At 41.0% G+C, this 12,466-nt stretch overlaps 2 protein-coding genes across 2 annotated transcripts in view; both read right to left on the minus strand.

The window, feature by feature from the left end:
• Positions 1 to 11,895, minus strand: part of LOC118744558 — a 136,776-nt gene extending 124,881 nt beyond the window's left edge. Inside the window, exon 1 of the mRNA XM_036477680.1 lies at positions 11,318 to 11,895. The gene's annotated coding sequence lies outside the window, so the exon portion shown is untranslated. The remainder of the gene's footprint in view (positions 1 to 11,317) is intronic.
• On the minus strand, positions 3,640 to 9,018 carry LOC118744559. Its single transcript, XM_036477681.1, has 2 exons — positions 8,527 to 9,018; positions 3,640 to 7,410 (listed from the first exon to the last, which is right to left on the minus strand). Exon 2 carries the CDS (start codon positions 7,345 to 7,347, stop codon positions 4,834 to 4,836), a length of 2,514 nt encoding a protein of 837 aa, XP_036333574.1. The 5' UTR covers positions 7,348 to 7,410; positions 8,527 to 9,018; the 3' UTR covers positions 3,640 to 4,833.
• Positions 11,896 to 12,466: the final 571 nt, after the last annotated feature.

Consider the following 12,466-nt stretch of genomic DNA (forward strand, 5'->3'; position numbering starts at 1 on the left):
AGACTCCGTCGCCGAGTACTGTCGTTCACCCCGGTGGACGAGCGTCTAGCCACAATCCGCATCAAAGTGAGATTCTTCAACATCTCGCTCATCTGCGCCCATGCCCCGACGGAAGAGAAGGATGAGGCATCCAAGGATCTCTTCTATGAGCGCTTGGAGCGCACGTACGAGCGCTGCCCCCATCATGATATCAAACTCGTGCTTGGCGACTTCAATGCCAGGGTGGGCAAAGAAGGGATCTTTGGAACCACCGTCGGAAAATTCAGCCTCCACGACGAAACGTCCGACAACGGATTGAGGCTGATCGACTTCGCCGGGGCCCGAAACATGGTAGTATGCAGTACTAGGTTCAAGCATAAAAAGATCCATCAAGCTACGTGGCTGTCTCCGGATCGAAAAACGAGAAACCAAATCGATCATGTTGTGATAGACGGAAGGCACGCTTCCAGTGTTTTAGACGTACGCACACTCCGAGGCCCAAACATCGACTCGGACCACTATCTTGTTGCAGCCAAGATACGCACCCGCCTATGTGCAGCAAAAAATGTGCGCCCAAATATGCAAGGAAAGCTTAACGTCGAAAAGCTGCAATCACAACAGACAGCCAGCGCTTTCGCTACTCGACTCTCACACCTGCTCTCAGAGAGCACTCTTCAACAAACCGACATATGCGAGCAGTGGAACCACATTTTCCGCTCATTAAGTACCGCCGCCGAAGAAGTAGTCGGATTTCAGCGAGCCCGAAAGAACAACTGGTACGATGAGGAGTGTCAGGAAGCTGCAGAGAAAAAAGATGCCGCCTACAGGGCCACGCTGCGATCGGGCGCAACGCGCGCTATGTGGGACCGCTATAGGGATCTGAAGAGGGAAGCGAGACGTATTTGCCGCAACAAGAAGAGAGAGGCAGAAATACGTGAGTGCGAAGAGCTTGAAATGCTGGCCGACAGGAGGAATGCCCGAAAATTTTACCAGAGAGTTAGGCGACTTACGGAAGGTTTAAAGACCGGGGCGCACTCCTGTAAGAACAATAATGGCGACCTAGTAACTGATGTCCAGAGCGTACTTAAATTATGGAGGGAACACTTTTCCGCCCTACTAAATGGTAGCAGCACGGAAAGTTGTGGAGAAGAAGAACCCGAGCCCGCAGTCGATGATGACGGAGTCGACGTTCCACCGCCTGACTATGACGAGGTACGTATAGCAATAACGCGGCTGAAAAACAACAAAGCCGCTGGAGCTGACAGCCTGCCAGCTGAGCTATTCAAGTACGGCGGCGAGGAGTTGATAAGGTGCATGCATCAACTCTTGTGCAGAATATGGTCAGATGAACGCATGCCCGACGACTGGAATTTAAGTGTGCTCTGCCCAATCCACAAGAAAGGTGACCCCGCCATTCGCGCCAACTACCGCGGGATCAGCCTTCTAAGCATAGGTTACAAGGTCTTATCGAGCGTATTGTGCGAAAGACTGAAGCCCACCGTCAATGAACTGATTGGGCCTTATCAGTGTGGCTTTAGACCTGGCAAATCCACCATAGACCAGGTATTCACAATACGCCAAATCTTGGAAAAGACCCGCGAGAAAAGGATCGACACTCACCACCTATTTGTCGACTTTAAAGCCGCTTTTGACAGCACTAAAAGGAGTTGCCTATACGCCGCTATGTCTGAATTTGGCTTCCCCTCAAAACTCATACGGCTGTGTAAAATGACGTTGAGCAATACCACCAGCTCCGTCAGAATTGGAAAAGACCTCTCCGAGCCGTTCGCCACAAAACGGGGTTTCAGACAGGGCGACTCCCTTTCATGTGACTTCTTTAATCTGATGTTGGAGAAGATAATAAGAGCTGCAGAACTGAACCGCTCAGGAACAATTTACTACAAGAGCGTGCAATTGCTGGCTTATGCCGATGACATCGACATCATCGGTAACAAAAACCGCGAAGTCTGTTCTGCCTTTTCCAAGTTGGATAGGGAAGCAAAGCGCATGGGTCTGGTGGTAAACGAGGACAAGACGAAGTATCTCCTGTCATCAAACAAACAGTCAGCACATTCGCGCCTTGGCACCCACGTCACTGTTGACAGTTACAATTTCGAGAAAGTAGAGAATTTCGTTTACTTGGGAACCAGCATTAACACCGATAATAATGTCAGCATTGAAATCCAACGTAGAATCACTCTTGCCAACAAGTGCTACTTTGGACTGAGTAGGCAATTCAGGAGTAAAGTCCTCTCTCGACGTACGAAAACCACGCTCTATAAGTCACTCATCATGCCCGTGCTGGTATATGGCGCAGAAGCATGGACAATGACAACATCCGATGAGGCGGCTCTTGGGGTGTTTGAGAGAAAGATTTTGCGGAAGATTTACGGTCCTTTACGCGTTGGCGACGGCGAGTACCGCAGACGATGGAACGATGAGCTGTATGAGCTTTACAACGACATAGACATAGTGCAGCGAATTAAAATACAGCGGCTCCGCTGGCTTGGCCATGTCGTTCGAATGGACACCGACGCTCCAGCTCTGAAAGTATTCAACTCGGAACCCGCTGGTGGTAGCAGAGGAAGAGGGAGGCCCCCACTGCGATGGAAAGATCAGGTGGAGAAGGACTTGGCTTCACTTGGCGTTTCCAATTGGCGTCAGTTGGCACAGAGGAGAAACGACTGGCGTGCTTTGCTGAACTCGGCCAAAATCGCTTAGGCGGTTACAGCGCCAAAAAAGAAGAGGAGAAGAAGAAGGTTTATGGCGTAGTTTAAATAAAAGCGATTCTAAATAATTACATATTTATATAGATACAATTAATAAGAAAAGCCGTTAATTAGCTGAAAAACAATTAAGTATCATTAGTCGATTGTGTAAATTGTAGATATGACATTTTTACTGATTGTGAGCACAAAATGTTAATCATGGGAATACTTACAGTGACTCAAACAAATGACCACGTGTTAATTTTCTTCAAATATTCGTAATGTTTTTGGAGCGATTTGTTTTTTTTTGTTATTTTTATATAAAAATGTCGTCTAAGCTTTAACAGAATCGTGTAAATCACAGTTTAAAACTTTATACAAAATTTACGAAAATTCAACAAATTTTCATCAAAACTTCAACTTTATATTCTGAATTTTTAGAAAATTTTTGGGTATGCATTTATATAGCCCATACAATTTAAGTCTAATGAAGTGCAATTTTCCATCGGCTAAAAAATCGGGTTATTTTGTGAGAATATTTGTTTGAGCCTACTTTTTCGGGTTTTTTAATATAACAAGCGCAATTTACAAAAACTTGCATATATATATGTAAATTAGTAAAAATTAAGGGGAAAAAAATACAACAAAAAAAATGTTAAATATCACAAAAAAATCAAAGCAAAATAATCTGTACGTCTGAACAATAACGGATGGCCTAAACCTCGGCCAAGAAGATGAAGGAAAGAATATTTCGCATGTGAATATGTATGAACCTGTTGTACTAAAAAATACTAATGCTGGATTTCCACCAGGCATTAAATGGCAAAATTGACAAATGACAAAGTCGAGTATTTAAAAATAATGGTGTCATTATATTAAAAAATATTTTCAGTAAGTTCATTCCCACATGACATTTTTTAAATGGCATACATTTTTTGCCATTTCAATGCCTAGTGGAAATTCGGCATAAGTTTTATTGTACTAATGTTTTTTTGAAGTAAATGAAATGTGACCCAACTTTTGGTTTTTTTGCTTTGATCAAATAGGCAGGCAAAAAAATTGTCTGTACCTGGGAATTACATACTTCAATACATATATACTTGCTGAATAAAGCTTATTATGTGAGTCATTGTAGTATGGTACAGGAGTTTAACAAAATCGACACAATTCCACACTTCAAGCGTTCCCCATAAAATCCCCAATAGATTTCGGAAACAATTTCGAAGTGTTTTTTTTTAACGATATTTGTTTGATTTTTTACTATTGTAAACGGAATTACCAAATCTTTCCTCCATTGCTGCCCGCATTGTCAACATTAAGTGCCAATTAAACGGGTCAAAAAAGAAAGAGGCCGTGGAAAAATGTCCCCGTTCATTATCTTTATATTAATTAAAACACCCATTTCTTTTGCTTTATTTGACATATTCAGGATTTTTTTTTGGCGTGCATACATAAGTCAGCATCTTATATAAATATACATATGTATGTACATATGTATATGCTGCTTTCTTGTGAAAGAAAAAACATGTTAAGTGAAGAACGACTATTGCACGTAAACATGCGGAAAATATTCAGTGTGAACTGAGTTAATTTTATGAGGTCGAAAATATATACGAAGACATTAATAAAGGTTTTAATTTTTGTAGGATTTCTTGTTTATTTTTACAGATGCATAACGCTACATCCCGAATACGTCCCCCTGAACCGCACTTATAGTTTTCTTGTGCAATAATCCGAGCTATTTTGTACTATAAGCAAAAGTGAAACATACCTTTCAGCGCAAAACTCATGCATTTGAAAATTTTTTTAAGATTCGTTTTATTACTAAAGTTTTCGCATTTTTTTTTTTGTCATATGAATAATATTGTGTACTGTAAATTTTGTATACTTTAAAAATATGCGTGTAACTTCTTTCTTCATTTTTTTTGTGTGTTTTATTTAATACATAAGTTTGTATGTAGTTGGTAAATGTAGTAGTCGCTATGAAAAATAATCCTATGTTAGTTAAATCTAATTTTGTTTTCTAGTTTTGTTTTGAACAAATCAAACACTTAATCTAGCACAATGGGAAAGCATTTTTTTTGCGATAGGAGGAAGTTAAATTAATTTACAAAAATGGTGCAAGTAGTGCTTAGCATCAGTGGAATTAACCCTGCGTAACAACAATTATCGTATTGCCCGACATACTGCCATCCATGCAACCTGACCCATCTAAACTGCCGCCAGCCGAGCCCCCTGCACCATCGCTGCCTCCGCCGCCATCTATTGTAATCGTGCCACCATGCACCCCCGATTGCACGTGCGAGTGCAACACATCCACGTCGTCAAAATGTATGTTACACTCGCCACATTTGAACCTCGGCTGATCTGCGTTAGCGTGCTTGTTGTCGCTGTGCGTTCGCAGTGTTTGTGGCATAGAGAATGTTTTGCGACAATTGTCCACGGCACAGGCGTAAGAGCGCAGTTGATGTGTCTGCCGATGGCGATAGAGTATCGCTTTTGATTTGAAGCTTTTGAGACAGATATTGCAGGTGGGCGTGCGCGCCGCTGACTGATGGGTCTTCATGTGCATCTTAAGCATACCTGGTCCTTTGAAACTCTTGTAACAGATCTCACATTGCGGCTGCTTCTTACAGTTTGCGCGTATCCAATTCGAATGTTGATGCATATGATTATGCAACGCCTTGAATTGTTTGAATTCATGGCGACACAAATTGCACACATGACGGCCGGAACCGAGTACACTGGTTTGCTGACTTATAAATTCGGCTATTAATTTGGGATCGATCTCGACATCGTCCGCGGACCCCGAAGTCGCTATAGAGGAGGCCGTAGCAACAAGCTGGCGCGAATTTGCCACCGCTTTGGAATTTGATTTACGCTGACGCTTGGATGTAGGTGTTTGACTGCCTACAGAGGCACCACTGCCAGCGCCACCATCTCCACCGCTTCCTACACTACTCACTGTATGATTGAAATCGACGACAGTGTGCATGTCAGGACCACAAGCTGCTTGCATGACTTCTTTCACATCCGTTTCAACAAGCTCATCGTCTGGTACCTCCATAACGGTGTACTGCAGCGGATCACCGTTTTCGCCAACCAATTGCTGCTGACTGCCATCTTCGTCACTTATAAATTCGTTACCATCCGCCTCCATCACATGCATCACGTCAGCGCCATCATCCTCGAGCATCTCCTCCTCTTCCATGTGTATCTCTTCGATGATGTCATCTTCATCATGCAACTGCATATGATGCTGCTGACTGGCATCACCATCGCAGTCGCTTAACTGTTGATAATGCTGTGTGTGATGTTGCTGATGATGCGAATGTCCTGCATTCGAGGTGGTCACAGTTATATCTTCAAGGTACTCGAGTTCTTGTGTTTCACCTTGGGACAAATCATCTTCGTCCACGATATTATGATGTCCGCTAAGCAACTGCTGATGGGTTAGCTGATCATCCTCTACAACTATGGTCTCACAGATTTGTTCATCCTCTTCCTCGAGATCGCCTTCGTCTGCTTCGATAAGGTGATGATCGTCGGGCGTGATTAAAGTGTCATCATCGACAATAGTCGTAGTGCCATCTTCGGCTGTGGTAACCATTACGCTGCCACCATTTGTTGTGGCAATAGTGCGTTGTGGCATAACTTGCACCAATTGCAATGTTTGCTGACCATTTGGCTGCTGTATCAGCTGTAACGTCTGCCCGCTGGTCGTTTGTATAAGCTGCGGCGTAAATTGGGGCTGTGTCGTCACAGTGCTGGTGGGTGGATTTGTCTGCACGGCCGAACCGTTCGCAGTGCTAATAATCTGTGCAATCTGTGGCGGTCCGGCGTGGGTGACAATCTGCGCGGTGGTAATTATTTGTCCGTTTGGTAGCACAATTTGCTGTGGCAAGGCGGTTGTGGAAATTAGCTGCTGTGGTTGTGGCTGCGTTTGCAATGTTGCTTGCAGATGTTGTGTTGCTGGTTGCGCTTGTGTGCGCGAAGGTGTAGCATTTGGCACCATTGTTTGTAATGACACTTGTTCGAGAGTTTGTTGATGCTGTTGTTGCTGCATAGGTTGCGGCAATAAATGCGGTTTCTTTGATTGACGCTGTGTTTTGCGTGACGCGCTAGTGGTCTTACGTTTGGCAGGTTGCTGTTGTTGCAACTGCAAATGCTGTACTTGCTGCATCTGTTGTGGTTGTTGATTTTGCTGCTGCTGCTGCTGTTGTTGCAAAATGAGCTGTTGTTGTTGTTGCTGTTGTAACTGCATTTGATTATGTTGTGTCTGCAACTGAAATTGAGCTTGTGGCTGTATCAACTGTAGTTTGGGTGGTTTCTGTGACAAAATTTTCGTCTGCGCTGACTGGTCGATCTTTACTTCATTCGGTTCTTCTATAACCACACGCACCGTTAAGCTTTTGATATACTCCCTCAACTCCTTGTCGCTGCGTTCAACCTGCTTTTTGAATGCATGACAACGTGATACAGCATGGACGCATTGAATGCAAATTTTATCCGGCCAACCTTCGGTATTTTCAATGTTAACTGTGGCACATTCCATTAACATCTCGGCGATCTTTTCGCTAAATAATGGACGCATGTCCTTACGCTCTGCTATACACACGCGACAGATCTTGTCCAGCTCAAGCACCTTTTTTCGTTCCATTGTGATTTGTGCGTACTAATGTGCGCGAGCTGATAAGGCTTGGCAAGTGTTTAGTTGCGGAGGCTGGAATAAACAAAGATTACACATTTATTAATTTTCTACATACCGAAAGTGGAAAATGCAACGATCAAGGTGATAGTGGCAAAAAGTTTATCAGGAATAAATTTCAAAATCTGTTCTGTTGATAGGTAAAGTTTCTGGACGATACATTTTGTTGTTAATTGAATCGGCGGGTTCGACAAGTGTAAAAGTCCAAACTCAACAAACAAACTGTAATTTGTAATTGCAAGTTTAACGCAAGGAATAATAATAGACAGAAGCTTTCTAGCTGTTTGAAAAAACAGCGTTGAGGAAAAACTATCATTTAATTGCATTTGTGTATACAAATAAAAACCTGCATATGCATGTATGAATGCACATAAATAACAGCAAATTTTGCTTATCAGCCAACAAATTAAATGAGTGTGAAAATGTAATCAGTAGTAGTTAAAAATCACCACCGAAGTAAACATATTGAAGTTATCAACATGTTGCAGGGCATTAGCAACATTTGTTGCAAAAACTAAACAGATCGTTTGTTTTCAAATCCAGTTTACATTTGGCTCGTTACCAATGGAAGAATTATTTTAAAATTATTTAATTGCATTGATTTGCAACATTTCTCAGATTTTTTAAACCAAGCAAATGCAACTCTAATCTAGTCCAACAACTACTTTTTACTTTTCGTTCTTGAAAACGTATACAAAAACAAAATAGATAAAACCCAATACATTTTGAACACAAACAAAAATATTACTCCGCTCAGGCCATGAGCAGGCACGCATTACAGTACTGCAAACGCATATTAAGCTAGCCTGGCGACAACTGTGCTTGTCGCTACAAACACGTTAGAAAGAGTTGGCAACAATATTCGCCAATTAAATAGCGGTACGTGTGAATGAGATGAAAAATACGCTGCAAAACAACAACGCTGGCATCTTTTCTGACACAAGCAAAAAAAATCTACCAATTTAGCTATTTTTATAATCAATGCACTATCACTAAATTGGACGACACCAGCATAATTGTCTAAATTGGATAATTGTTTCACATTTTCACAACGCACCCACTCAATTGCTAGCACCTGTTATTGCATTTTCCAGTGGTATATTTAGTAAATGCCATAAGCAATTAACTTACCTGCTGCACTAGTTGGACACTTATTGAGCAATACTCCGAATTTTTTTCTTGTCGAATTTACCCAAATATGTACACGATTTCACGTCACCAATGGCTTTTGAATGGAACGACGACGACTTTTACTTGCCACCCGTACTTGCCCTTCCCTAAATTTCTTCAAAACTTAGTAGACACACTTTCCAAGCCGTTAACAAACAAGTTCATAAATATTGCAATCACAAACAATTAATGCATTATAAACCGTTACAAAAACATTACCACAACAAGAAAACGAAATAACTAGATTTTTCTTGTTGAAATTTTATTACAATACGGCTTGAATTTCCTTTTTGACCAGCGCGTACGTCCTTTTGTCTTCTTCTGTCGTCGGCAAATCACAATGGCCGCCGTTAGCCGTTGCTGTGTAGTGCGATGAATTCGTTTCGTTTCGTTCGTGTGTTGCGTGCTTCGTGCAAGAAAGACGATTCGATAGTCGTTGATATTTCGGTTGTGACAGTGGTTGTTGCTACGCTAGTTTTTGCTTTTCTTGCATACTTCACTCACAACTGAAATGGGTATACAATGCTATTGATTTCTTAATGTGGGACAGGGATGGTAGACAAATTATTTATTTTTAATTTGACAGCAGCAAAAGTCAGTTACTTTGTTGACATGCTTCTCCACGTAAGTTGGCGTTGCCAGATGAGACTACTTGCAAATAAACATGACAAATGAATTCCATGTCCTTAAATCTTTTGTGGTTTAGCTTGCTTAAAGCAATATTTGAAATAGAAAATCTAAAAAAATAATATATTGGCTCGATCGATTAAAATTTTATTCTATTTCAAAATTTTTCAATTCATTTTTTTTTTTCAATAAAAGCACATTATTTCAAGAACAATCGTTTGGTTTGAAGAACTGAAAAAGATATTACAGAACTTATAAAAGCCATCAAGCCTAATATTTTAAAAATTAACAACTACTTGTACGGAAACGTGGTAATCCTTAACTTGATATTTATCAATAAATATACGATTTTTTTTTTTATAGGAAAGTAAATCGGAATGAGTAGACATAAAGTTAGAATTTACCTATTGTAAGCCTAATGTAAGCTTAAGCTTAAATAATGGGTAGGCTCAGAGGGCGCAGCAGTTGGGAGCAACCGTTGCCAAAAAAAAAAATCAGTTACAACGCTGCAACGGTAAAGTATAGTAGCTTGTTTGTTGGCAACCCTTATAAAAATAAAATGGAGATGGCCGGACACTTTCGGGACAGATCTAAAAAGCGACGAACGCATTTCAACAACTGGGAACATTGGCAAGTAACTAAGATTAAAAATAGGTTTATAAGTACAGGTTTGAGGTTAGGGCACGTCGAGTAATTATGGCCTATTTTGCAGCACCGTAAGAATGACCTGTTTGGTCTATGTGGGAATGGGCAGTTGGGCTTGGCATGCCTTTACTGCGAACCATTGTTGCGCAGCACGCTTAAGCAGCACCGGCGTTTTATAATTATCTTCAGTTCGTCGATACTCCGTGAATTCATCAGTAATTGTGGGTTTAACACTGCTGTCAATTCCATCTATAATAAAGTCAACCAACTCCACCCGCGATATTTGCCTGCTTAGCGGTAGCCTGTCCTTCTACTTCCACTGCCGCTGCGATAGCATTATGTAAATTTCTTGCCTCGGCTAGTAAAGCCTTCTTCAAAGAACCGTAACTCAACGCGTGGACAACAACTCTCTCGCTGTTCAGTAAGAGAAAACCGAAGTTCTAAAAGTTTAAAACTATCGTCTGCCTTGGTTGAACCCATTTAATTTCATGCCTTGAATTGGCTTTCGACAACACGTGGTTTTCGCTTTGATTTTTTTGTTATAAATTCTTTATACAAATCATATATTTTTAAAACTAAACCATGTTTCCTATCCAAAAATTGAATATTAAGAAATTTACAGTTTTTACCCTCTTATTCGGTTTTGTTTACTTTTAGTTAAGAGATGTCATCGCGGGATATGTTCCGAATAGTAACCGTTAGTTCGAAGTTGGTATATAAAAGGAAGGCGCTGCTGAACTTTCTAGCTTAAGGAACAAAACTAAGGAATTCAATGACATGATTTTCTTTAGCCTCCCACTCCACGCCTCCTGTTGTTGTTCTAACAGCATACAGTTCCCCAAAGTTTTTGGGGAATGTTGCTGGAGTGACAGTCCTGTCCAGCAGATATAAATCTGGGTCGTTCCGGTTACGTAGACCAGACTGTTGTGGGAACAACTCCAGGACTCCTCAAGCAAGCTTCTTGAAAATAGCTAAAAAAATTGTTGATTTTGCTTACAAAAGCCATAAATATTTAAAGTGAAATAAATAGGATTTTTTTACGCGGACCAAATATTACCCTCATCTGTCCAACTCAGACTACGCGGACCACAGTATTTTTGCGCAGAACACCGTTCCGCATTGGGGGCCTTCGGCCGCGCTAGGAATTGTGCATAGGATGGGGTCGAGGAGATATCTTAGGATTTTTGCGCAGAACTTCTTTCTGTCATGGATTCCTTGGTCTTTGCTCTTTCTAGCTGGAAACGCAATTTCTTTTTATATGGCGCTTGGTACATTATATATTTCTCCCCTTTACAGGAGATTGTAAAATGTTTGTTGTGCAAGAAAGTTTATTGTACTGTATAAATTGGTCATCTTGAGCGTTATTTTAACAATCCAGCGATACGAACTCAAAGGATTTTGGGAAATGAAAGAAGTGTTCAAGGATAATCGTAACAATATTATGCCAAGAGAAATGTTTAAAGAAAAAACAATCACTCACCTTTATTGAAGATGGCAACACCAAGAATCATGAAACCACTTCACAGTCGGCAATCCATATTTGGGTGCAACTCTGTGCAAGACGGAGACTTTGCAATGGACAAATACAAAAAACAACCGCTGCAATGCTGTTGTTGTTATTGTCCACTCTTTTCATGTATTTTATTTCGCAGCTTTTTCCTTCACTCACACGCGCGGCGGGAAACACTTCCAATTTTATACAAATTGATTTTCTGCACTGACGCTCAAATGAACTTGTCACACACAACCCTGTCGTGCTATCGCCCCACAATTAAAACCGAGCGATACCTTTTCCCCCAACTAGCCAACAAAATCCACTGCCTTCTTTCTTTCAATGCCAAACACCAATTTCTATTGTCAACTATTTTGTGGTATCAATATTTCGCGATAGCAGCTCAGCAGTTTGATGTTAAACACTTCTTGCTTATGAATTGGAGAAAAGTAACTTTTTGTCACATACGTGAATTAAGCAAAACTTGAGTTTAATGTTTTTTCGCAAGCGAACCGAGAGAGAACTTCAACGACACACCGAAAGCTGAAGGAATCCGATACGAAACTGAATTTCTATATGCGAAGAGTAGTGCAGAATGGTGCTTCAATAGACAAACTGGTGTTGCAAAAGGGGGTAAATTAGAATGTGTCGCGTGTGATGGCTGGCGTGTGATTCTAGTTAGATTTGCAGCAACAACGATAGTAGCGGAATTTCAGAATATTTTCCTTTCATGTCGTCGTGCGAAAGAGAATGTGTGCGCAAAGTTTTGTTGTAAGTTGAGCAACAGGACCTGCCGTTGACAAACGGGGATGTATGCGAGATGTGTGTGAGTGAGATAGTATTTAAATAGGCAAAGGATTTTTCTTCAATTTTGTTGCTTTTGTTTTGGGTGGTAAGTGGCGTTACCAGACGTAAGAGAACGTGAAAACAATTTTTACAGTGGAACCAAAGTGATAATGCCAAAATGTAATTATCGAAGCAGTTTCCAGAATTTCACATGTCAGCGTTGTTTGCAACTAAATATTCCGTCATTTTACGATAAAGACATGTATGCTTATATCGTTGATAGTAGCGATTATGGAGATAGGCATCAAAAGCAGAAATAATTATGTTTATCCAAAAAATATCGATAAAAGT

This window comes from Rhagoletis pomonella, unplaced genomic scaffold (genome assembly GCF_013731165.1).
Source record: "Rhagoletis pomonella isolate Grant_MI unplaced genomic scaffold, Rhpom_1.0 Rhpom_scaffold_00008, whole genome shotgun sequence".
Lineage (NCBI taxonomy): Eukaryota > Metazoa > Arthropoda > Insecta > Diptera > Tephritidae > Rhagoletis > Rhagoletis pomonella.